Source organism: Protopterus annectens, chromosome 13.part0 (assembly GCF_019279795.1).
Source record: "Protopterus annectens isolate FY-2018-M chromosome 13.part0, PAN1.0, whole genome shotgun sequence".
Classification (NCBI taxonomy): domain Eukaryota; kingdom Metazoa; phylum Chordata; order Ceratodontiformes; family Protopteridae; genus Protopterus; species Protopterus annectens.
The window spans coordinates 828,819,288-828,846,317 of NC_056747.1; the positions used below are offsets into that span (position 1 = coordinate 828,819,288).

Sequence of the window (27,030 nt, forward strand, 5' to 3'; positions counted from 1 at the left end):
ATGTATATGTGAGGGCTGTCAGTCGGTCCATGTAGGACATGTTGTTTAAGCCTTGTATCCTTTTCTAAGGTACTTATGTGGGTGTTTCAGTTGTTGAATGCATCTGCACATTTGAAATATCTTTCAAAAGAAGAGATTTCCAATTAAGAAACATTTAAAGGTACTAGGTAAAAGAGGTTCTACTTGGGATCTCCAAGAAATCAAGTTCTAAGGGACTACAGTAACATTAATAAGTGGGTTCAGATTTAAACACCCCCCCCCCCCCTTTGAGACACACAAGACTGTAGATCTAGCAGTCAATTGTGAATTCAAAGAAAAGCATAATGAAAAAAACAAACATTTTTTTTTTAGTAAAAATGTAAGTTACTCCCTTAGAAAGACCGTCTGGGATCTGCAGGCGATGAACATGTAAAGGCAAAAATATTACATTTTTTTACAAATTACGATGTTCATTCATTCTGTGCTCTCTCACAAAGACAATCCAAGAGATTAAAGAAGGTTGGCACCATATGTAAAACTTTGTTTCTATAAAAGAGGATCTGTATATTCTCTGGCTAGATCTCTCTAAGGCTGTAAATGCAATGACCCTACAAAAATGGGGGATGAGGATGTGGCTGCCTGAAAGTGTAAGTCTTCATTCAAAGCCAGTAATTGAGGATTAAGGGCAGCACAAGCTCCCATACTTCTATTATAAGACAGCCAAGGTGGTACAACCTTGTGTTACTTTGTTTGCATATCATATGATCACTAAGGCGTCTTCTGCGTGGAGACCTGCGTGAATGGGCGTACCTTCGTTGAAGGTTATGCGTTAGGGCTGGCAACTCAGCATGTAAAAATCAACTGCCAATCATTAGCGGACCAGAGTTCCGCTGTGGCGACCCCTAACCGGGAAAAGCCGAAAGACACAACAACAACTAAGACATCAAAAGTACTTCTGAAAGAAAGAGTTTTTCTGAAAAGCTCAAAAGTACTTCTGGAAGAAAGAGTTTTTCTGAAAAGCTTAAATCCAGGAGTACCATTAATGTTTCTATATGAAATAGGACAAATCCAAAATATCTCTCCAAGTTACATCATCCTTATCTGGAACCAAAAACAACTACAACGAAAAGCCATTTCACTGGGATTAAAGCAGCTATTTTCACTACTTAACCAGTTTTGCAACAGCATCTTGGCCAGCTTGGCTGTTTTCAGCCATGATGATGAACTGGGCAGAAACAGTTGAGGAAGGAGGTTTGAAATAATTTGACCTTCCAGATTGTTTGCAAAAACTTAATTTGTACATAAAAATAACGGACTATAATTTTGATTCAATCTTTCTAGCCTATCCTCCCCTCATTCTATACAGGAAGAAAATTATGTTATTAGAGACTGTAACTCTGTGGGTAAAACGACATCCCTTGTTCTAACTGAGCAGATGGACAGAAGATTAATTTACCAGAAATCTTGACTTAAGGAGGAAGAAAGCAACAGACTGAGAAGCCTTTTTTTTAAGTCTGGACTATATTCCTCTTCATAAAGTCATGTCCCTCTTAGTATGGAGCTTGATTTATAAGACTGTCGCCAACAGCTAGACTTGGTTATCTGTTTTTTCTGATAAGTGGAACTCTGTGTTTTCTGCAAATGATAAGGCACAATACAGACAAAGAAGAATCTGAGGTCACAATTAAATTCAGGAGACACCTTGGCCTTCCAACAAACAAATTAGGACAGCTGATTTCAGGGCAAACAAGACATCATAAAAAAATCTCTATTCCTACAAAGCAAGGTCTCTGGATAAGTTTTGTCCTTTCAAAAATACTTGCCTTTTTTCTAAAATCATAGGAAATCTTAGATTTTCAAGATACTCACTTCCAGATTTTCAAGGACAACAGCTGACTTATAATATCTATATCTACACAATAACTCAGTTGTATGTTGGTTGACTCACACTTTGTTGATCTAATCGTCTTTTGTTCATTCAGTTTGGTAATAAAAGTTCACTTGAAAAAAATAAATAAAACAGCATGATAAGTTTAATACATGTGCTGACAAAAAGAATGCTCTGTTCCTTGAATATTCTTCCAGCAAGGAAAGCAAAGTACAGTTGTGTACACTTAACAATAAATGCAGATATTAGAGTGTATTCACTTTTGCAGTCATCACATTTGGTTATCCCTGCCAGGGTAGACCTTGGACAGCCGGAAAACCAGAGGCGTAGTATTTCTGAATCGGTTGCTGTAGCTTCGGGACTGACGTCAGGTCGTCAGAAATATAAATTAAGGAAGCCAACACGATTATATCAGTTTTTCTTGCCCTGTCAGGAGACCCCAAGTGGGAGCCAGGTTATGGTGGAAGAACCCCACCAGCAGAAAGTAAATACCAAAATGTTCCTTGTAATGAGATAGAGAAAGAAAAGGGGGATGGAGGGAGGGAAACCAGGACTGCAACAGTGAATACACTCGAACATCTACATTTATGGCAAGTGTACACAACAGTACTATGTTCTTCATATTGCACTGCTGCAGTCATCACATTTGGGTTGATTCCCAAAGCTGAGGAAAAGGGTGTAGGCAGTCAAGGAGACTAGGGGCTGGCTAGGATGCCCTGCAAGACTGCAGTGGCAAAGCCTGCCCTGGATTTGGAGTAGATAGGCAGGTGACAATGCTTGGTGAAAGTGTGAACAGATGTCCAGGTGGGGACTCCTCTGAGGAAAGCTGCAGAGGTGGAGGGTGCTCTGATGTAGTGAGTCCTGACCCCCTTGAGGGGGGTTCTCTGTTGCTTGTAACAGAAATGGATGCTGTGTGCTATCCATTTGGAAATTGTTTGTTTGGAGATGGCTTTGCTCTCTGCCTCTGCAGCAAAGCTAACCAGTAACTGATCAGACTTTCTGAATGATTTAGTCCTGACTAGATAGAATCTGAGCGGTCTGTGCACATCTAGAGAGTGCAGGATCCTTCCCGCCTTGTTTTGTGGGTTAGGGAAAAAGGTGGACAAACGAATGGATTGGTTGAGAGAAACCCTGTCAGCATGGAAGATGATGAAGGGCACCAAAGCTATGAGTGCTTGTAGCTTGGAAATTCTTCTGGCTGAAGTGATGGCCAGAAGAAAGGCAGTCTTCCAGGAGAAAAATGTTAACTCTGCTGAAGATGCTGGTTCAAAGGATGGCAGGGTGAGCTTTTCCAACAAAAAGTTAAAGTCCCAAGCTGGGGTGGGTGCTCTTCTGGGTAGCCTCAAGTTGCTAGCCCCTCTTAGGAATTGTTTGATCAGAGGGTGTGGGAAAAGGGGCTGCTCAGTGTGGAAATGAGCAGAGATAGCAGAGGCATGAATTTTAATAAAGGAAAAAGAGAGACCACTGTGTAGCAGGTCAGCTGGGTAATCCAAGATGAGGGGTAGGGAGGGCTGTGACATATCGGCTCCCTTAACCTGAATCCAGGTGCAGAACCTTTTCCATTTGTCAGCATAAGACTTTCTAGTGCTAGGGTTTCTGGGCTCACGTATAACATCTAGAAACTGTTTACTGAGGTTGGCAGATTGATCAGTGGGTAGGGAATAAGCCAGGCTGCCAAATTGAGGGTCTGCAATTTGGGATGCATGCATTCTCCTTCCCTCTGGGTCAGGTGGAATGGGGTCTTTCTGAGATGCCATGGTGGCAGTGGGGACAGGCTGCACAGCAGTGGCTACCAGTGCTGGTGAGGCCAGTGTGCAGCAATAAGAATTGTTCTTGGTTTTTCCTCCCTTATTTTGAGCAGTATCCTGGTGATGAGAGGTAGTGGAGGAAATGCATAGACCGACAGATTGACCCAGGAAAAGGATAGGGCATCCACTTTCCAAGCCATGCAGTGATGCTCCCTGGTGCAGAACTTGCTGAGTTGATGGTTGGTGTGGGAGGCAAAGAGGTCGACCTTCGGGATGCCCCATTTCTGAGTTATTAGGGTGAAGGTTGCTTTGTCTAACTGCCACTCATGTGGGTCCAGAAGATTTCTGCTTAAGTGGTCTGCCAGAGTGTTTAGAGAACCTGGCAGGAATTGTGCTAACGGTTGGAGTTGCATGGCACAGGTCGTGTGCCAAAGGGTCATCGCCAAACAGCCAGCCAGGAAAGAAGGAAGGAGTGAGCCCCTCCCTGCTTGTTGATATACCACATCACAGTGGTGTCTGTTTTGCTCAGGAGAGACCCTTGGGAGAGAAGGGGCCTGAAAGCTGTCAATGTGTGCTGGACAGCTAACATCTCTTTCTGGTTGATGTGCAGATGGACTTGCTGTGGGCTCCATTGGCCCTGTATGCACCTGCAGTCCAGGTGTACACCCCAGGCATTGTCTGATGCATCTATGGTGAGGGTCTGGGTATCAGGGGGTGGTGAGAAAGGTAGCCCCTTGTTGTAGAAGCATGCTGCTGCCCAGCAAAGAAAATCATCTAAGTCTGATGTACTCTTCCTTTCCGAGGGGGAGTCTGCAGGATCCAGGGAGACACCTGGGAGAGAGGAGGAAAGAGAAAGTGGGGAAGGGGAAGGAGGCACCAGGAAGGAGCCTGAGGCGGGAGGGAGGGGCTGGGCCTGGGCATCCTGAGGCTGAGGAGGAGGGAGGAGGGGCGGACCGCTGAGGGGAGGCATGGGCAGGGAGGCCCTCAAGACCCTCTCATGAGACCGGACATGAGACAGCTCAGCTCCTCCACACCCTCGGTCGGACAGGAAGACACAGTTCCAAAAGAGAGGGTGGCTGTCGGTTAGCACAGAACCAGCCGGGAAGCCGAGAGCCGAGCCGAGGGGCCGGGCGCGGAGCCGACGATGCCTCCAAGCCCTCCGCCGAGACATGCCAGACCGACAGGCGACCGACCGATCCAAGAAGGGAAGCTCTCAAAGAAAGAGAGATCGGAGCCGAGGAGCCCGGAGTAGCCGGAGGATCGGCGGAGCAGAGAGCTCCCCAAGCTCCGGCTCCGAACTCTGGTGTGGAGTCGGAGGAGAAACTCAATGATAGGGTTATAGCTGCGAGAAGTCCTGAGAGGCAAGCTGCCCAAGTGCTGGGCCAGCCAGCCAGACGCTTGCCTGGTGGCCGTCACCCCTCTCCAAGCCTGAGTCAGACAGCCTGGAAGATCTCGAGACCGCCTGATGAGAATAATAGCTCGACCGGGAGGGCCGGCTCAGTGAAAATCGATAATAGAGAATGAACATCTCGGATGGGCCGGGGAAACCGCCGGATGAAGCCGGGCTTCGGGATGATTCGGCTCCCGGATCTCGGCTGGATGAAGGCCACTCCGGCACGCAGCAAAAGTGCAACCATCAAGGGGTCAGGAGTAGCCGGGCCAACCGACACGAAACCGACTCTTTGGAAAGCACAGCTCGACTCAGCGGGCGATGTAGGGAGTCAAGCCACCCGGAGGAGGCTTGATATGAAAGAGCCAGAGCTGGGAGTGGTGGCTGATGTTTTGAGTCGAGGAGAGGAGGAGGGTTAGGTTTAAGAAATAACGGAGGATTAGGGATTTTCCTGTTCCTCCTTTCTCCTCGACAGAGTCTTAAGAGGCAAAGCAGTGCAGTGTCAGAGGAAGAAGTGTGACCGCACAGGCTATACACCCGTCTGTCAGGCTTGGTCTCACTCAGCCTTCTTCCTAACCCTTCCCTTCACTTCCTCCTCTAACCTAACAAGGACAATACATCCCCACAAACACAACACACAGCATACACAAACACACACAACCAAAAGGAAGGGGAAGGAATAAGGAACTAAACTAACTGTAACTACTTAAAACTTATAAGTTTACAAAGGAAGTGGGCTGAAAAGAGGGAGAAGTGGCTGTGTGGCTTAGACTAAAACTGACTAAAAAAAAAAGGGAAAAAACTCCTAACTACACTTTTCTTATTTTACTAAGAAAAACTCCTTTCCTTAGGCAAGGTATCATTGATATAAGAGTTTCCAGGTCTTGAGAGTGTTAACATCAAAGGCTTGTTAGGTACCAGTTTCCTCATATGCAAGCTGGCATATGGAATGAGTAGAATGCAAGATGCCCTGAACCCCAGAGCTTTCAAAATGTTCCTTGAAGATAACTGGGGTCTGGTGGCTAGTTGAGAGAAGTAGGCTGCTAGTTAAGTTTCCTTTTCTGGTGTAAAGAATGCCATCTGGGATGCTGTGTGTCCAGGCTTGCTCCCAGGAATATAATCCTTAGGGTGGGTACTACTTTGGATTTCTTTTTGTTGATATAGTGTACCCTAGGGAGGTCAGGAGGGACATTACAAAGGGCAGATGCTTGAGCAGTTTTCCTGACTGTCTGCCTGAATTAGGCAGTCATCCAAGTATGGGTAAATGTGGATATTCCTTTGTCTGCAAAAGGTAATGGCGGGAGCCAGACATTTTGTGAAAACTCTGGGAGCAGTATTTAAGCCAAAGGGAAGTGCAGAGAACTGAAAGTCCAGGGATCCTGCCCTGAAACGTAGATATTTCCTGCATGATTCCCTGATAGGGATGTGGCGGTAGGCCTCTTTTAGGTCTAGGGTGGCTAGCCAAGCATCTTAGAGAGCATGGGTAGCAGCTGGAGGGTGCGCATTTTGAATACCAGGAAGGTGTTTAGAATGCACAGATCCAGGATGGGGTGCCAGGTGCCTTCTTTTCTGGGGTGCCAGGTGCCCTCTTTTCTGGGTACCAGAAATAGTCTGGAATAGAAACCTTGGCCTATCTGTTCTGCAGGAACGTGCTGTATTGCCCTCAGAGAGAGCAGGGAAAGGACTTGCTTTTTCGCCTCTGCCCACTGGTTTGGAGGTAGATCTGGGAACCCTTTTGGGCTTGGAAGTGTGTGGAAAGAAAATTTGTATCCCTGGGACACTATATGTTGAGGACCCAGTGGTCATCGTTAATCGTGGCCCAGGTGCTTGGGTAAAAGGATAGCTTTCCCCCTAGGGGTAAGTGCAGGTGGGCAGAGGGAGGGGGTGTGAGAGGAGAGACATTGTGAGTTCTTACCACAAGAGGATGGCTTAGAACTCCCTGGTTTTGAAGTGGAGGACTTCCACTGTTTAGATCTCTGCATTCCCTGTGGCCGCTGTCTGGGGGAGGGGGTCTGAGCTGAACTGACGTGGTGGGAGAAGGAAGGACCAGTGCTTGGAGGGGCAATGCCTACTGAACCTTGGGTGGCTAGATCTGCAGGGAATCCTTAAATGTCTGCATGGACTTCAATTTTTCTTCCTTCTTTTTTACGACCTCCTCTGCCTTAGTGCCAAATAAGTTGTCTTCTAAGGACAGAACCAGTGACTGCTGCCCTCAAGAAGCTTCTAAGGCATCAAAACCAATGTGAAAGGTGTGCTTAGTCACTTGACTTGCAGAATGCATCAGCTCTTGTAACTCTCTAGATTCTGTACAAGCAGGAAAGGAAGACACTTCTTGTTTGAGGAGTTCCATGGTATGTTGCTGAAATTTTAGCATATGGAACTGGCAGTTTAGTGCTCTGACAGCATGAGTAGCAGAGGTGCATACTTTTTTACTCCATCTGTCTTGTGCTTGGGAATCCCTATCTGAGGGGTGGGATTCTTAGCAGAGGTTGCTTTAATTCCTTTAGGCCCTTGAGAAATTACCTCAGGGCAGCAGTAAGGTTTTTAAAAAGAAATTTGTGCGAGTCAGGGGACTCTGTAATACCTGTCAGGATTTTTGGGTGCAGGAGGTAGTGTGTCAGGAGTCAAACTGGACTCCAGGAAAACATCGTCCACAACATCCAGTACTGGGGGACTGGCCAGGGGTCTGTGCTGTGGATGATCCAAGAATTCTCTGAGTCTCTTTAGACTGAGGGTAGTCCAGACATTCCCATTGTAAATGCTCCCTTAAGGTATGAAGGGTTTCCCCACAGGTGGAGACGCTGAAGGAATGGAATCCTCTGCATCAGAATCCTCATAAGCAGAAGGGGGGGGGGTTGCATGTCTTCATATTCAGATGCATCAGAGTCATCAGACTCTTGTTCAGACAAAACTACTGGGGACAGATCTCTTTTCCTTTTGGAAGGGGTAGTTTGGCTTCCTCTAATCATTATCATAAGGTCATTTAAGCATTTGAGACTGAGGCAAGGAATCAGGTGTCTGAGATTGGGTCATCAGTTTCTTGGGTGTGGTTCGTACCCTGGGCCTTGGAAACTCAGCAGTTTTCGAAAGAACAGTAGACGCGAAAAGCAGTCAGTCTGTGTCAAGAATCAGTAGTGTGAAGTACTTCCTCGGAAGTCGGTGCCTGCTCAGCGGCTCCAGACTCATCCAAGGGTGAGGCAACCGCTGGATCCTTAGACGAAGATCAGTTTTGCAGCATACCGGACTCCAAAAGGGTCTCAGTAGTGGCCTGGGAATCCAGAGAAGTGGGTATCAGGGGCTGCGAAAGCATCTCACAGAGGACCGGAGAACTGAAGACTAGCTTAACGGAAGTGTTGTCTGTAGGTTTGCACCTGTGCAGTTTATCTCTGTCTTTATCCTTAGGTTTTTTTCAAAAGATCTGCTGTTGGATGGCTTACCAAAGCCATATCAGAATTTGAGGACTGTAAGTGAAAATATCTAGCTACAATAAGGGCCCAATTAAGTATTGTTCTGGCGTTAAAGCACAAAAGCAACAGCAAAGAACATCGTGGTCTGGGCCTAAGCAAGTGATGCAGTAAGAATGAAAGTCTCTGTGTGGTATTTCCTTTCCACAAGCGAGACAATTGTTAACTTTTTCTGACATCGGTTAGTGCAAGAAAAAAGGATCCCCAATGGGGTACTTCGCTTTAAATGACTTCAGCTTCAATTTGGAAGACAAAACTCAGGTAGTGGCCGACCGGCACTCGTGCGAGCTGCTTCTGTTTTGGGCTCCTTGTCAAGAAAGACTGATGTAATCAAGTCGGCTGTCTTACTTTATACTTTTGATGACCTGACGTCAGTCCTGAAGCAACAGCAACTGACGCAGAAATACTAAGCCTCAGGCATTTGGGCCGGCAGAGGGCTACCCTGGCAAGGATAATCCAAATGTGATGACTGCAACAGTGAAACATGAAGAACATCTCTTTATTAATCTCCAGCTGGTAGTTTTAAAGAAAAGAATATTTCATACATGAACATCCATTATATAATGCACCTCTTACCAACTAGGTCACATATTTCAAAATCCATATCTTCAGGGCTAGATTTGCTGCAATCTGCTGTACAATCTTATCCAAGTCAGAAGATGAAATTTAAGCCATTTCTGACATTCTTGCAATGTAGAACAGTGCAACTCTGCTACCATTTAAAACCCTGAGGCATGATCACAGGTTGTACAAGAATAACTGCCCCACAGGCTGCAGTGTTCTTGTGCAATGGAGCAAGTTAGCCAATATGTTAAATGACTTTTTGAAATTCACTTCCTAAAGTAAATTAATCCTCAGTAGATATTTCAACCATTCAACACAAAAACTATTCCGGCAACATGAAAAAAATAACCTCAATGACAGCCAACTTTTAAAGATGCTGATGAAGTACAATGCATTAAGATGTAATACTATCTTTTACAAAAAAACAAACTTGGCTTTCTGAATAAATCAGGCTTCATCTATAAGGCAACATTATTTTTTATAATTAAATTCCACAGAGGGAGGGAAATTATTTTCTAAGAAGGCCTAGTCTTACTCTTGAAAGTGTTCTGAACTTGTATTTTTTTTTTTTAATTACTATCTTGTTAACCTGGTAAGAGGGCTGGTAAATTGTCCAATTTAAGCCATAAAGGCAAGGGAAATACAAAATGCATAACTAGTTCTCTCTCTCTCTCTCTATATATATATATATATATATATATATATATATATATATATATATATATATATAGAGAGAGAGAGAGAGAGAAATATATATATATATATATATATATATATATCTTTATATATATATATATAGAGAGAGAGAGAAGAGAGAGAAATATATATATATATATATATATATATATATATATATATATAGATAGATAGATATACACACACACACACATATATATATATATATAAAACATTGTATAAATACACACATACATACACACATACAACTACATTCAAACATGTTGATAGCTAAACAGGCTAACATTCACAATTTTAAACAAACATATTAGGGTTTTACAGTTACTTAGGATAAGATATACCTGTTTCAATTACAAGTACCAATACTTAATTTATTAAAGGTGTTTAAAAAAAATCACTCAATACAAAGGCAAACATAATGAACAGAAAATAAAAACTATATTAACATCTTTTCCATTTACATACATTATACCTATTTTTCTTTTTTATAATTATCATCAGTCCAACATTGGACAAACAGAAAATAAAAACTATATTAACATCTTTTCCATTTACATACATTATACCTATTTTTCTTTTTTATAATTATCATCAGTCCAACATTGGACAAGTTGCTAAATTATTACCTTCCCTTAAACCTTACTCCTCCCTCTGGAAAGTACAGTTGTGTACACTTACCATAAACGTAGATGTTCGAGTGTATTCAATGTTGCAGTCATTACATTTGGGTAATCTGCTAGCAGGTTGCCCCCAGTCGGCCTGAATAACAAAGTCTTATTTCCTGCTTCGGTTGCTGTCTCCTCTTCCATGACGTCAGGTCGTCAGGGGTGTAAAACATGCAGCCAACGCCATTTTATTCAGTTTTTCTTGCCTCAGATGTCAGGTGCCCCCCCAAATGGGGAACAAAAAAAAAAAAAAAAAAAATATATATATATATATATATATATATATATATATATATATAATATAAAAAACAGAAACATATATATAAATGCATTTTTAGCAACATAAACTTTACCTTCATCTAAAAGCAAATACACCAAAACGGCTTTAGTGCATGGTGAAGGAAAGAAAATGTATAGAAAGGGGGATGGCGGGTGGGTAACCCGGACTGCAACAGTGAATACACTCGAACATCTACATTTATGGTAAGTGTACACAACAGTGCTATGTTCTTCGTGTCTCAATGTTGCAGTCATAACATTTGTGTAGAATCCCACAGCTATGGATGGGAGGATGGAACTAAACAGCATAAAGCCCTGCAGAACTGCAGTGGTAAGCCTGCCCTGGATTTGGAGAAGAGAGGAAAATGATAATGCTTTGTGAAGGTATGAACAGAGCTCCAAGTAGCAGCTTCTAGAATGTCTTTGGTTGGAACCCCTCTAAGAAAAGCTGCTGAAGTAAAGGCAGCCTTGGTGGAATGTGATCTGATCCCCTTGGGCACAGGTTTACCATGGTGCAAGTAGCAAAAACGAATGCAGTGGCTTATCCACTTAGAAATAGTCTGCTTTGATATAACCTTCCCCTCTGATCCTGCAGCAAATGCTAACAATAGTTGCTCAGACTTTCTTAGAGATTTGGTCCTGTTTAAGTAGAATCTCTGTTGTCTGTGTACGTCCAATGAATGCAGAATTCTCTCTCCCTTGTTCTGCGGATTTGGATAAAAAGTTGGCAGGTGAATTGTTTGATTAAGAGCCACACTGGAGACCACCTTAGGCATAAAAGTAGGATTTGTCCTCAGAGACACCCTGTCTGGGTGAAATATGATAAAAGGCTCAACAGCCATGAGGGCCTGTAGATCTGAAACTCTTCTTGTTGAAGTAATTGCTAGTAGCAGAGCTGTTTTCCATGAAAAGAACTTTATATCAGCCGTAGCAGCTGGTTCAAATGGAGGCAAGGTGAGCTTTTCCAACACATAATTGAGGTCCCATGCTGGCAATGGTGATCTTCTAGGAGGCCTTAAATTTTTGGCTCCTCTAAGATACTGCTTTAGTAAAGGATGAGAACAGATTGGTGGCTCTGTATTGTAATGGCAGAGGCATGGAATTTAATTGATGAGAAAGATAGGCCTTTGTCAAGCATCTCAGTTAAGTATTGCATTATCTGAGGAATATTTGGTTCTGTTGTATCAGTTCCTTGTGCTGGAATCCAAGCACAGAATCTCTTCCATTTGTCAGCATAAGATTTTCTAGTACTAGGCCTTCTGGCTTCCAAAATGACATCCATCACAGCTTTACTGAGAGGTGTTATTTGTATGACTACATGATCAGCCATGCTGCCAGGTTCAGGGCCTGTAGTTGATTGTGCAGGATCTGATTGTTTTGCTGGGACAGTAGTTGTGGTCTTTGAGGCAAGGTCCAAGCTGGGTATTGAGACAAGTTCCTTAGGAACGGGTACCAGTGTTGGCGGGGCCAGTCCGGGGCAATTAGTTAGTATCATCCTCGGTTTCTCTTGTCTGACTTTTAGGAGGACCTTGGGGAGAAGAGGCAGAGGAGGAAAGGCGTAAACTGATAGGTTTTTCCAACTGAAGGATAGCGCGTCCACTTTCCATGCTTGTCTGTGATAAGTCCTTGTGCAGAATCTTTTCAATTGATAATTGTGAGGACAGGCAAATAGATCTATGTCTGAGCTCCCCCATTTCCTTGTTATCACGCTGAAGACTTGTGGATTTAGTTTCCACTCGTGAGGATCCATAAGGTTTCTGCTTAAATCGTCTCCTTTTGTTTTCCTGGCAGGAACTGAGCTTGAAGATGTATTTGGTAGGTCAAAGCTGTGTCCCACAGTGCCATGGCTAATCTGCAAAGGGGGTATGAGTGTGTGCCCCCTTGTTTGTTTATATACCACATGACTGTGGTGTTGTCCGTCTTTATCAGTAGTTGTCCTGGATGAAGTAAGTCCTTGAAGGCTGTTAGGGCATTTTAAACAGCTAGCATCTCTTTCCGGTTGATATGTAGATGCATTTGATTTGGTGTCCATATGCCCTGAATGCATCTTCCTGCCATGTAGGCCCCTCAGGCATAATCTGATGCGTCTGTTAAGGTGTGGCTGGCAGGGGGTAGAGTGAAGGGTCGTCCCATGTTTTGGTGACATGCCTTTGCCCACCAGAGAAACTCCTGTTGCAGGCAGGGAATGAGAGGAATTATTGTTTCCAAACTGTGAGAATGTTGACTCCATAAACTTTTTAGGTACCATTGATGTTTCCTCATATGCAGTCTTGCATATGGAATCAGTAGGATGCAGGATGCCATGAAGCCCAGAGCCTGCAGAATTTGTCTTGCAGAAGACTGGGATTTTGTTTCCATCAGTTTGAAGTAAGCGGTCAGTTGCCTTTGCTTATTTGGCATGAGGTAAGGCATCTGGGCAGTTGTATTCAAGCTTGCACCCGGGAATGTTATCTTTTGAGATGGTACCAGTTGTGATTTATTTTCATTTATTGTGTACCCTAGGGCATGTTAGAAGCCTTTTCACAAATGCCAGTTGTCGAAGAAGAGTGTCCTTGTTCTCTGCTTGAATGAGACAGTCATCTAAGTAAGGGTATATTTGTATACTTCTTTGTCTGCAAAATGCAATTACTGGTGCCAGGCACTTTGTAAAGACCCTGGGAGCAATAGATAAGCCAAAGGGCAGTGCAGAGAATTGGTAATGCATTAAGCCAGCCTTGAATCTGAGGCATCTTCTGCACGATTGTCTTATTGGGACATGCAGATATGCCTCTTTTAGGTCTAAAGTCACCAGCCTGGAATTCTTGCCCAGCATGGGCAGAAGCTGCTATAAAGTCAGCATTTTGAATTTTGGATTGTGCAGGTATGTGTTCAAAATCGATAAATCCAGTATTGGCTGCCAGGCCTTGTCCTTTCTGGGTACCAAGAATAGTCTTGAGTAAAAACATTGTCCATGAGGGATGTAACCTGTTTATGTGCCTCTGCCCATTGATTTTTTGGCAGATCCGGCCAACCATTTGCCATTGGCAGAGTGTGGAAATGGAATCTGCATCTCTGTGATACGATGTTTAGTACCCACTTGTCCTGGGTTATTAACTGCCAATTTTGAGCAAAAAGTGCTAATTTCCCCCCTATGGGTGCGGCCAACAGATAAGTGCTTGGTGTAGGCAGAGGGAAGTCACTGGGATTGCTTTCTGTAGGTTTGCGCTTTATCTCCTCCACATTTGGAGGTGGAAGCGCCCCATTGCTTTGACCTGTATGAATCTTGTGCCTGGTATCTGGAACCCTTAGGGCATCTGGATTTGCCCCTTTGAGCTCTGTCTGACACAGGAAAGGACCAATTTTTTGTAGGCCAGTGTCTACTGAATCTTGGTGGCTGCACTTGTAAGAAGTCTTCAACAGTTGGCATAGACTTAGCTTTGTCGTCCATTTTCTTTAAAACCTCTTCTGCCTTAATACCAAACTGAGAATCATGCTGTAAAGGTGCATCTAGCAGTTTAGCTTTAACATGATCAGGCAAATTTTGTTCCTTTAACCAGGCATGCCTCCTAATCACAGATCCAGTAACTGCGGCCCTGCAGGAGGCCTCTAAGGAATCAAAATCACATTGCAAAGTATGCTTTCCTACTTGTTCAGCTGCATGCAATAATTCCTGCAATTCTTTATTTTCTGCACATTCTGAAATCAACATCATTTTCTGTTTCAGCAATCCCATAATATGTTGTTGGTACTTAAGCATATGAAATTGACAATTTAAGGCCCTGATTGCCAAGGCTTCACATGTATAAACCTTTTTTCCCCATCTGTCCAGTGTCCTTGAATCTCTGTCAGAGGAGGCAGGATTTTTTTGCTGTCGAGGCCTTAACTCCCTTTGGACCCTGTGAAATAGTTTCAGGATCAGCAGTAGGGTTTCTAAATAAAATTTATGTGACTCAGGGACCCTGTAAATATCTGTCAGGCTTACTAGGAGCTAGAGGTAAGGTGTCAGGGGTCAAGCTTGACTCCGAAAATACATCATCCACAATGTCTAGGACAGGGGGAATGGCTAAAGGCCTGTGCTGAGGGAGTAGAAGGAAATCCCTGAGCCTCTTTTTTGATTTTGAGCAGTCTTGACTCTCCCAGTGAAAATGCTCCCTCAAAGTATGCAATGTTTCTCCAAATGAATAATCCTCAGGAGGAGATGCAGATGGAACAGACTCCTCAGCATCAGAATCCTCACAGGGAGGAACAGATAATTCCTGATCAGACAAGGAACCAGAAGAAATAGAAACCTGATCTGAAGATTCATAGTCAGTGTCTTGCCTAGGCCACTTATCTGGAGGGGGATGGGTACCCCTGATCAAGGTAATAAAGTCTTCAGCCATTTGGATCATCTGTTTTTTAGGCATAGAGGCCTGTGCACATGGCTCATGCTTCAGTTTTTTAGTTTTAGAAGTTGCTTTTGTCTTTGGTTTTGCAGCTGTTGTCGGTTTGATATACAAATGTTGAGGTCTGAATACACCCTCAGAAGCTGGTGCCTGCTCAGCGGCTCTGGACTCATCTGAGGGAGACATATCCATCTGTCCAATACCTTGAGTATCTTGCGGCATGCCGGACTCCACATGAGTGTCGGTAGAGACCTGCGACTTGAAGGTAGCGGGTATCAGGGGCTGCAAAAGCACCTCACTGAGTACCGGCAAACTGGCATAGGAGAAGCTTCGTCGTCAGTTTTGGATCTCGACTGCCTTTCTCTGTCCTTTTCTTTGCGTTTTTTATGTATTCCGGTAGTTGGATTGCTATCCCATGACATTTCTGGGTAGTTAAATCTGTTTCCAAAATACTTTGATGCAAAAATATACAGATGCTTAACAGTGCGTTGGTTAAATCTACCACAAAACCGACAGCCAGGCACGTTGTGATCAGAGTCTAGGCAAGGAATACAGTATAAATGGAAATCCTTATGAGGTATTTGCTTTCCACAAGTGATACAATTATCAACTTTTTCTGACATTGGTAAAAAGCAAGAAATAAGTTTCCCCAATGGGGTACTTAGCTTTAGTGAAGACTTTGGTTCAGAAACTCAAACACGAATATTTCAGTAGTCTGCCAACTGGCACTTGTGAAATACTTCTGCTTCGGGCACCGTGTGGCAAGAAAGACTGAAGAAAATGGCATTGGCTGCATGTTTTATACCCCTGACGACCTGACATCATGGAAGAGGAGACAGCAACTGATGCAAGACCCAAGACTTTGGAATTCAGGACAAGGGCAACCTGCCAGCAGATTACCCAAATGTAATGACTGCAACAGTGAAACACAAAGAACATTCATAGTTTCCAGACTGTGACAATGTTAACTCCATAAACTTTTTAGGTACCATTGAAGTTTTCTCATATGCAGTCTCGCATATGGAATCAGTAGAATGCAGGATGCCATGAACCCCAAAGCCTGCAAAATTTGTCTTGCAGATAACTGGGTTTTATTGCCATTTGTTTGAAGTATGTTGTCAGTTTCCTTTGTTTGTCTGGCGTAGGAAAGCCATCTGGGCAGTTGTATGCAAGCTTGCACCCAGGAATGTAATTATCTGAGAGGGTACTAGTTGTGATTTCGTTTTGTTTAATGTGTACCCTGGGCATGCTAGAAGCCTTTTCACAAATGCCAGATGTTGAAGAAGAGTGTCTTTGTCCTCTGCTTGAATGAGACAGTGGTCCAGATAAGGATAAATTTGAATGCTTCTTTGTCTGCAGAATGCAATTACTGGTGCCAGGCACTTTGTAAAGACCCTGGGCGCAGTACATAAGCCAAAGGGCAGTGCAGAGAATTAGTAATGCAAAAAACCTGCTTTGAAGTGGCGGTATCTTCTGCAAGATTCCCTTATTGAGATATGCAGGTATGCCTCTTTTCAGTCTAGAGTTACCAACCAAGCATTCCTGCCTTTCATAGGCAGTAGATGTTGTAAAGTCAGCATTTTGAATTTTGGAATGTCCAGGAACGTGTTCAAAATTGTTAAGTCTGGTATTGGACGCCATGAATTGTCTTTTCTGGGTACCAGGAAAAGTCTTGAATAAAAAACCTTGTCCTTTTTCCTGTTCTGGTACCGGTTGAATAGCCCCCATATCCATGAGGGACATGACTTGTTTCTGGGCCTCTGCCCACTGGTTTTGTTGCAGATCCGGCCATCCGTTTGTAATTGGCAAAGCATGGAAATGAAATCTGTACCCCTAGGATACTATGTGCAATACCCACTTGTCCTGGGTAATTAAATGCCAATTTTGAGCACAAAGTGCTAGTTTTCCCCCCAGGGGGGCTGCCAAAAGTTAAGTGCTTGGTGATGGTAGAAGAAAGTCAATGAGATTACTTACTGTAGGGTTGTGCTTTGTTCCCTCCAGTTTTGGAGGTGGAGGCACCCCATTGCTTTGACCTGAAGAACCCTGTGACTGGTATCAGGAGCCTTTTGCGTGTCTGGATTTACCTTGAGTGGCTCTGTTGGACACAGGAAAGGACCAGTTTTTAGTAGGCCAGTGTCTACTGAACCTTGGTGACTGCACTTGCAAGAAATCTTTCACAGTTTGCATAGATTTAGCTTCGTCTTCCATTTTCTTTAAAACCTCTGTTGGCAGCCAACACAAATTATTGGCAATTCAGATCCTGTGTCCCAGCTCAAAAAAATCATATCCTTAGTTACAATCATTTCTGACAATTACTCTCTATAGGGAATTTTTTAAATCTGCTAGTTCATTACACTGCCAAAACAAGCTCCCAGTTATCTTTTTCCTTCCCATCACATCTCCAACATTTACTTTCTACCCGAGGATAAATTTTATGAATTCTGCTTCCAGCCTCCTCTTGCCTTTTTTTCCCCCTACTTGCAGTCACCCTATTTCAAAAATCTCCTCTCTCCATTATTGTGCTGGCTTAGTTCTTAGAATTTGTTCTACTACATTATAAATATAATATTTTGTAAATGGGAAAAAGTTATGGCAAAAATTAGGAAGGGTAATTGCCATTAAGATAAAAATTCTCACATCAAAGTAAACAGGCAACTAAGAGAGCTAATTAGGTCAGGAAAAGCCAACTCTGAGGTTAAGATAACAGTCCAGGTGAAAAATAATAAGGCCTTCAACAACTATGTCCGAAACCTGAAGGGCAGCATACAAAAGAATGTCTTGAACTCGTGGTTAATGGTGCCACATTCACTGATCCTGGCAATGTAGCAGACGTGTTAGCAGACAAATCTAGTTTTAACTTCACCAGCCTCTCATCTCCAACCTCCCCCCCAAAAAAAATGCCCTCAAATATAACCTCTCCAACCTTAACTAGGAAGCATGTCCTAGCTGCACAAACTAAAGAGAACAACATGGTCTCAAAGGGCCCTTATAACATCACAGGATGCCTCCTGAATATTATAAATTAGCTTCACAGTCATATCGATCACACATGATCGACCGGCCACTTAATCGAATCGTTTCCACGAAACCAAAGCGCAAAAATTTTAAAATGTCGAAATAATGTCGATTTTTGACATTTCCGGCCACGCCGCACCTTCACACCAGTGCTACCATGGGTCAAAAGGGGGTGAGGTTTTGCTGTTCAGTTATGTGCAATTCGACGTTGGAGATGTTTACACTTAGGTATTCGCGGAAGCTGTTTCGCCCATGTTGGGATCAACGATATGAAGGTAAACCTATAAAATATGACTTACCAGGACCCATGGAGTCATTATTTTACTGCAGTCTTAAAACAGGCCATGAGAATGGAGGACAGTCACAGTCATCCCTCTTCATAAGGGAAAACCTTAACAGTTCATGGAAACCACAACCTCATTAGTTTGACTAGTCTTATTTGCAAAGCCATGGAGAGAATTATCATAGAAATTATCAACAAGGACATAGGAGACCTCTAGATACTGGATCCATCCCAGTTTGGCTTTGTCAAGGGAAGGTCATGCTTACTGAATCTGGTGGACTTCTTTGAAAAGGTTAGTAAGGCAATGGATGAGGGGAATATAGTCTATACTGCCTACCTATGATACAATATCCACTTGGTCATTGTCAACAATCCCTTTTATAACATGCTAAATAGCAAGCTGGCTCAATGACAGGACCTAGGAGGTTAGAATCAGTGACGCCACCTCCACAGAGGGGATGGTCACCAGTAGAGTCTCACAGGACTTTGTATTAGACCCACTCCTTTTTGGCATCTACTTCTTGGATGTCAAAGCCAATGTCAAAAGCATCTGGCTAATCATGTTCGAAGATGGTTACAAACCGGGAATAATCACTGAATCCTCCAAAGACGAGAATATTCTTCAGAAATGTTAATAGTCAAATGTTTGTTGTCAAAGCCATGGCTTTAAACTCAATACCAAGAAATGCATTATAGTAACTTTTCTGGAAGTTTCCCACCCTCGGTAATTATCTCATCAATAAAACACCCTTAAAAGTTGATTCACTAGTCAAGGATGTGGGAACTCATGCAGATAATAACCTAGCCTTCGACCAACACATGTCCAAGGTAGTAAAAAAATCATCATACTACTTGTTCTCGGTCTTCATCAGACTCATGGAGTATAATGCCCCTTCCTGTATGCACTTGACAAGACAGATGCAGCAACTGAAATGTCCACAAAGGTTCCTTACAAAAAGAATACAGGGAGTAAACACAATGTCATAAGCTGATCGCCTCAAAGTCCTGTTTCTTTACTCAGTATCATACAGAATTCTGTGGGGTGAACTTTGCCTGGCATACAAGGCATCCCTGGACCGTTTTGATAAACCTCTTGCACATCCACAAAACAAGCAGCATCAAAACTACTAGATCTACCTAAACTTTGCCTACAACATAACTAGGACAAGTTTATTTTAAGACTACAAAAAAGTAATGTGCAATCTTTTCTATTACTGTGGAGATTTTCTCCCCAGGCCTCCACTGAAATCGGGCTCAATATGGCCCAGTGAACTTCCCCGGTTAACAAAATGTAAATAAATAAATAAAGTTGGGGTGAGTGATCTGTTTCTCAGAATTCCCATTCTCTGGAATAGGGTCCCCATACATGTGAAGCACATTTTCTCCCTATCACTATTTAGGCACAACTTGGACCAATGAATGGGTAATTGGAAATTCATCCTTGGTCTGGCTCCCAAGTCTCTGATGGATCGAGGCAGTCAGTAAATCACCCTTAAATAAATCAAATTTATGGTTCTCATTTGGGTTGCATGGCCAGGCTTATAAGGGCCCTAGTGGTCATTAGCTTAGTATATACTGACAAACCCAGTTATTATTCTCCTTAAGGATCTGCATCCAAAATCTCACTCTATTTCTTGAAACCCCTCCCCCGCTTCATCTCCATCCCTATTCACTTTGAATTATAACTTTCTGCTTGTGTTGTGTATATGAATCTTAGCTGTGTAACTCTAAAATAGCCATTCAAATCAGGTAATCCTAAATCACCTTGTTCTATTGAAAGGATCATCTTATTCCACTTAACTCTTGTCTTCTCCTCCTCCCAAACAAATTCCTTCAACTCTTTATTAATTACTGTCTACAATTTCTCCTCTGGTTGACAAAAATACACCTGACCCATGTAATAAAATTAAAGGGACTAAACATTTTCACAGCTTGTTTCATACTATCCATATCCACAAACAAAACCTTCAAGTTTCTCAGTTTTTGTATTACCTTTTTAGTCTCTTCCCACATGTCCTTAGCTGTTGGAAAAGAAGGCTTTTTAATCTATACTCCTAAATACTTCATCTTATCAAGTCCCCACAAATATGGGCATTGCTGAACCAATTTGAGTATGGGTACATCATTTAAGACTATAGCCTTTGTTTTATATTCATTAATTTTACATCCCTAAGAGACTTTAAAACTCTCTCTAAATGTTCCACAACAATATGTCCTTTTCTGGATTTATCAGGTACAAAATAATATTATCTGCAAATAAAGCCAACTTTTCCTGATTACCATACCAAGCATACCCTTGTATTTCTGAGTTAGTCTGTTTGCCAGTAGCTCTAAATATAAAGCAGATAAAGGGGAAAGAGGATATCCCTGCCTGGTTCCCCTATTAAAACACAACCATCAGAGAGGAACCCTCCCCACTTTAATTTTTGCCTCTGATCCTTCATATAGCCTCTTAATTAAACTTATTATTTTATCAAGGAATGCAAATGCTTCCATTGCGCTACTCACAAAATCCTGGCTTACTCTAAAGAATGCTTTCTCTACATCAAAATTTTGAAACCAACATACTGACTGAATCACATTTCACCAAAAACGAAGTTTTCTTTTTCGAATGCCAGGCCACTTGATACAGCCACTCACACATCACACATGCGCGTGCACACACACACACACACACACACACACATACACCTTTCAATTTTTTTTTTTTTTTTTTGTGTGGGTCTTCAACAGAATGAGGGAAAGCAATGTAAAGCTTCAGTTCCCATACAACACATATTCTATGGTCACACCATCACTGATGAAAATGAAAATATCAATGCAGAGTTCTAGTTGACTAACAGTATACTGAATACAGAACGATTTAATTAATTGAAGTTTTGATAAAAACGAACAGTTCCTACAGCTGTCAAGAAAATGAAGCATGGGCATTAAAAAAATTAAACCACTTTATATATATATATATATATATATATATATATATATATATGATATTACATATACATAAATAAACATACACATGGACGATTTAGTGTAGGCCAACATGTTTTGTGGATGTGGATGGAAACCACAGTAATCACAGGAAACCTACACAGACACAAGAAAAAACCTGCACACTTCAGTGTGGCACTGACCACAAGTCAGGACTGAATCACAGATCTTGTAGCTGTGAGAAGAAGAGATCTTTCTATTGAGCGATAATGCTGCTTTAAGTTAAAGTAAAACATACGTTACACCTCATTCTGCATCCAAATACTGTGCCTGTACAGCTCAACTTTCACATGACAACTGAACTCATTTTCGGAAATTTTCCAACAAGTAAACACTATCAGAAATTCTTTTATTTTTGCTCCAAGATCCTTAAGTTGATACAGCCATATCTTCATCAACATACTTTGTATGCTTTTAAAAATAGGCAAAGTTCTTTTCCATTATAAATACTTTCAATATTTATGAATGGCTATAAAACTGTTTTGCATTTGTTTTACTGTTTTTATGCTCTTGGTATGTAATAGTCTTGGGCTAAAATGATTAAATAAAAAAAAAAAGATATTTGCTTTGGAGTTCTGCCACTGAAAACATCCACAAAACCATACAACTACATTAAAATTAATCTGTAACTTTACACCAGTTTTAAAATGCATTAATGCAGCAATATAACTAAAAACTGATTTTAAGTGCCTGCCTTACTGTGGCAAAAACTACAAATACCGGAAAGCAATGAAGTACATGTAGAAAAACAAATACGCAAGTTATTTAAAAGTGCGTCTAAAAAGCAGACGCTAACTATGGCAAGAACATGCAGCTGCAACACAAAATAATGAGACTGATACTATCAACACTTAATATATTTCGTTTTAAATCAGCAGTCAGGCAAGGGTGACAAAATAAGCAAAATAATTCCAGGGCACGTCCGCTAAATTTCAGAGGTAAAATACAAATGACGAATCAGCAATGATCGTTTAAACTAAGCTTGGTTGAAACATGGCTGCAAAAAAGTTTGACACACTTGTACCCCTAAAACAGCTAAGGGTATGACCATCATTAACATGTCACTGTTTGATGGATGTGGCCAGAGGAATAAAATTCTTGAGAGTAGTATTATATGCATCAAATCATGCAACACAAGAGAATATTTCACAATGTCAGGTTTTCAGGTATACTACGAACAGTATTAGGGGAAACGCACAAAAAAAATAAATAAATAAAAATAAATTGAATGCATTTGGTTCAGTGGTGAAAAGAAGGGCCAATATGGCAGTGCAGGATACAGAATAGCAGGATTAAGGCAGAAGAACTGAAAATCTTGAACTTGCACAGCATGAAGACATAAAAAGGAGGATGTGACAACAGCTTGGAATATACTTCTCAGAAGGTCAGGGCAAATCAGAGTGAGTGTGGATGACTAAGTTTGCTGACGACTGTAAAATAAATACATTCATTATTGACTCCCCAAACAATGTCAATATACTTCAAGAAGGACTTGCATAAACCAATTACTGGTGCCAAAGCCATGGACTCAAACTCAGTGCTAAAAAATGCATTATCACCCACTTTGATAAAAACTATATCCCTGCAGACTATCATCTTCTTCTTCTTCTTTTGGTTGCTCCGTTAGTGGTCGCCACAGCGGATCAACTTTTTCCATTTCTTCCCATCCTCTGCATTTTGCTCTGTCACACCAAACACCTGCATGTCCTCTCTCACCACATCCATAAACCTTATCTTAGGCCTTCCTCTTTTCCTGTTACTTGGCAGCTTCATCCTTAGCATCTTTTCCCCAATATACTCTGCATCTCTCCTCAGCACATGTCCAAACCAATGTAATCCTGCCACTCTGGCTTTGTCTCCAAACCTTCCAACCTGGGCTGACCCTCTAATAGACTTATTCCTAACCCTGTCCATCCTCATCACACCCAGTGCAAATCTTAACATCTTCGACTCTGCCACTTCAAGCTCTGACTCCTGCCTTTTTGTCAATGCCACTGTCTCCAACCCATATAACATAGCTGGTCTCACTACCATCTTGAAGACCTTCCCTTTCACTCTTACTGGTACTCATCAGTCACAAATTACTCCCGACACTCTTCTCCACCCACTCCATCCTGCTTGTACGCTCTTCTTCACCTCTCTTCCACACTCACCATTACTCTGAAATGTTGATCCCAAGTATTTAAACTCTTCCACCTTCACCACCACTACTCCCCTGCATCCTCACCATTCCTCTATCCTCCCTCTCATTCATACACACATATTCTTCATTCCTCTTCTCTCTAGAGCATATCTCTACATCTCCAGGGTCTCCACCACCTGTTCCCTACTCTCACTACAGGTCACAATGTCATCTGCAAACATCACAGTCCACGGGGAATGCTGTCTGATATCTTCTGTCAACCTGTCCATCACCATTGCAAATAAGAAAGGGCTCAGAGCTGATCCTTGATGTAATCCAACCTCCACCTTAAACGCATCCGTCACTCCCACCGCAGACCTCACTGCTGTCACACTACCCTCATACATATCCTGTACCACTCTCATAGACTTCTTGACACTCCCGACTTCCTCATACAATACCACTACTCCTCTCTAGGCACCCTGTCATATCCACAAAGACACAAAGCAACTCCTTCTGAACTTCTCTGTACTTTTCCATCAACACTCTCTGAGCAAACATCGCATCTGTAGTGCTCTTTCCTGGTATGAAACCATACTGCTGATCACTAATCATCACCTCCCTTCTTAACCTAGCTTCCACTACTCTTTCCCATAACTTCATGCTGTGACTGATCAATTTAATCCCTCTTTAGTTACTGCAGCTCTGCACATCACCCTTATTCTTAAAAAGTGGTACCAAAACGCTTTTTCTCCATTCCTCAGGCATCCTCTCACTTTCCAAGACCTTCATATAATACCATAAATAACAAGTCAATAGTGACAGACTTGGAAATGCAAGTTAACTGTACCCTAAACTTTGACTACCATGTGTCTACTGTGGTACGGAAGGCATTTCACGTCACACACACCATTACCAAACGCACTGCCTCAAGAGCAAAATAGGTCATAACACCCCTGTACGTGACCCTCATCAGGCCAACAATCGAGTACAATGCTCCCTTTGTTATGTACCTTAACAGGCACCTGCAGCAACTTAGAGACCTCAGAGATGAACAACCAACAAAATTCAGGGTCTCAAGCACGTCATACATTCACAGAATGAAGTCACTGTCACTTTACTCACTAGCATACAGACTTACTTAAAGGAGACTTGTGCCTGGCCTACAGAACAATCTTGGATCCAAACCTAATGGAAATGCACATCCGCAAGTCAAATGGGACAGAGGTCCAACACTCAGGGACCTTAACCTAACCTGCTACATAAACAGTACCTGCTGGAGAAACAGGTATGTCTCTCTGAGTTTGCCACACCTCTGGAAAAGGATACCAATTCACACCAAACAAAGCCCCTCTATGACCCTAATTTAAGCGTAGCCTGGATGACTGGATGGGAAACCATAAATTCCTGCCAGGGATTTCACCTATGAACCTCCCAGATATGGGCAGTCATTCCTAACTAGGATCTCAAATTTAGGCAAGAACCTTTATAGTGGGTTTCTCTAGTATTATATTGGGTACACAAAACTAGGCTTATGAAGACCTTCGGGTCAACAGCCCAGTAACCACTTATGAATCCCATGGACAGAGATGGGTAAACTGGGTGTGTTGCAGGTGAGGGCACATTACTGAAGTGGAGAGACAAAGGCCCAGAATTAACAACCAGATGACAGAAACAGGTTAATTTCCAAAGAAGAGAAGGTGCTATCTGAGACTGACAGCAGATGATGCCACTAGGGTTGCTACCTTTTCAAATGTCCGAAGTGGGACATTTTTGGTACAAATGTCAAATTTTGCAGGACAAAACATACCCACAGCCAGTACAAAGGAGAGAACTTCATTTTTTTGCCTAAATAAAAGCTTCTTTTTGTAGCATTTTAGTTGCTTATTCTTTTTCTTATAACACTTAGGTGTTTCAAATACAGATTAACTGTTTTATGTAAGTACTGCATACCATATAGGGAAAATTTTGTCCTAAACTATGAGGACATTAGCCATTTTTCAATTTGTTTTCAATTTTTTTTGCAGGACACAACTGCACAAAGAGGGAACTGTCCCTTGCAAAGTGGGACTGGTGGTAACCCTAGATGCCACAGAATAACATACCTCACTACATGGGAAGTAGTACGGCAAACTTACTTAGACTACAACATGTGGTTTTGGGAAGACAGAATGAAAGAAAGCAGACATACATTTCTGTGTGACCTAAACATGTAAAGGTTCATACTCTTCTCAAATTTAAATGTTCACCAGACTTTCTGAATGCTGCTATGTTGAATCTCACTTCATTAAACTATACTTCCTTAAATGAGAATACAAAGGTGGAGTCCTTCTAACCTCTCAAACCAAATAAATTATACAATCAGTGTCAAGAGTATAGCAAATCTGGAAAAAAATGACTGATATCAGTGAAAAGCACTTCCAGGAAATTGGTATTTCCTCAAAAATGGTTCTTTCATACAACATGATCCTCTAAATAAGCTAATAAGAAATTGGTTTTATTCCTACCACTTGGGTTGAAAGCCATACAAGCAATGGGTTTCTCATGAGCAGGGAAATGTGCTACAATGCCATCACCATCAGAGTCTTCACTGACTGTAACCTGAAATGAAAGTAAAAAAAAAATAATTTGGTCTTCTTTGAATTTCATAAGTTTATGCTGCTACATTATTGAGTTGGTAGACAATATGTTCAACAATTAACTGAATGATTATAGCAAAGAAAAGCTACCAGAAACCATACTATGCTCTTTGTACTGCACAGCAAAACCATACAAAGAAAAAATCATCATATTACAGTAGTCCAGCAGATCCATATACATACACACACCTCCCCCTCTCTCTCTGTACACACACACACACACACATATATATATATATATATATATATATATGTATATATATATATATATATATATATATATATATATATGTGTGTGTGTGTGTGTGTCCATGTCAACTCAATGAAATGCAATACATACTAAAAGTCATAATACTGAATGTACAAAGTGGAAATGCAAAAATGCTAAAATCAAAATACCTACTGCCCTACGTGTAGAGAACTGGAATTTTTTTAATTTTAAACTGGGGTAGAGCATGGATATCAACGGACCAATTTCAGTTTCAGCCTGGGCAAAACTGAAAGAAATGTAATGTAACAGAGAAACAATTTCTGTAAAAACTGGTACAATTAACAGCAAAGAAAACTTTGCTAACCATACAACAAACAAAAGGAAAAGCACTACATTACACACAGTAGAAGGAAGTATATACAACATGCGAAACTCTAGGTGCACGTTAATGTATGGGAAAACAGCTTGCATTAGATTTGTTAAGCAGTGGAGGAAAACTGGTTAGGATTAGTGGGAGAATAATGGGAGGGATAATGTAATGTTTCCAGAGACATGGGAATGGCAACAGGCTGCTTTGTTCAAAGCGCCTTGAACTGTGGCTTTTACAGTAAATAGGAATGTGCATGTTTAAGTTGGCAGGGAAGAGATCCCCACTGTCTGAGACAAAGAATTGAGAAACCGTGATCTGCTCACTGAAGTTTGGTGTTGGCAGCTTGTAGAAAGGGAGCAAAA

The 27,030-nt window shown here is 41.9% G+C and overlaps 1 protein-coding gene across 1 annotated transcript in view; it reads right to left on the reverse strand.

Annotated features, from left to right (window-relative positions):
- The window catches only part of LOC122787696 (BCAS3 microtubule associated cell migration factor), a 4,651,713-nt gene that overhangs the window by 2,099,433 nt on the left and 2,525,250 nt on the right, over window positions 1–27,030 (reverse strand). Inside the window, exon 13 of the mRNA XM_044054546.1 lies at window positions 25,956–26,049. Within this exon, the coding sequence (XP_043910481.1) occupies window positions 25,956–26,049 (94 nt within the window). The remainder of the gene's footprint in view (window positions 1–25,955; window positions 26,050–27,030) is intronic.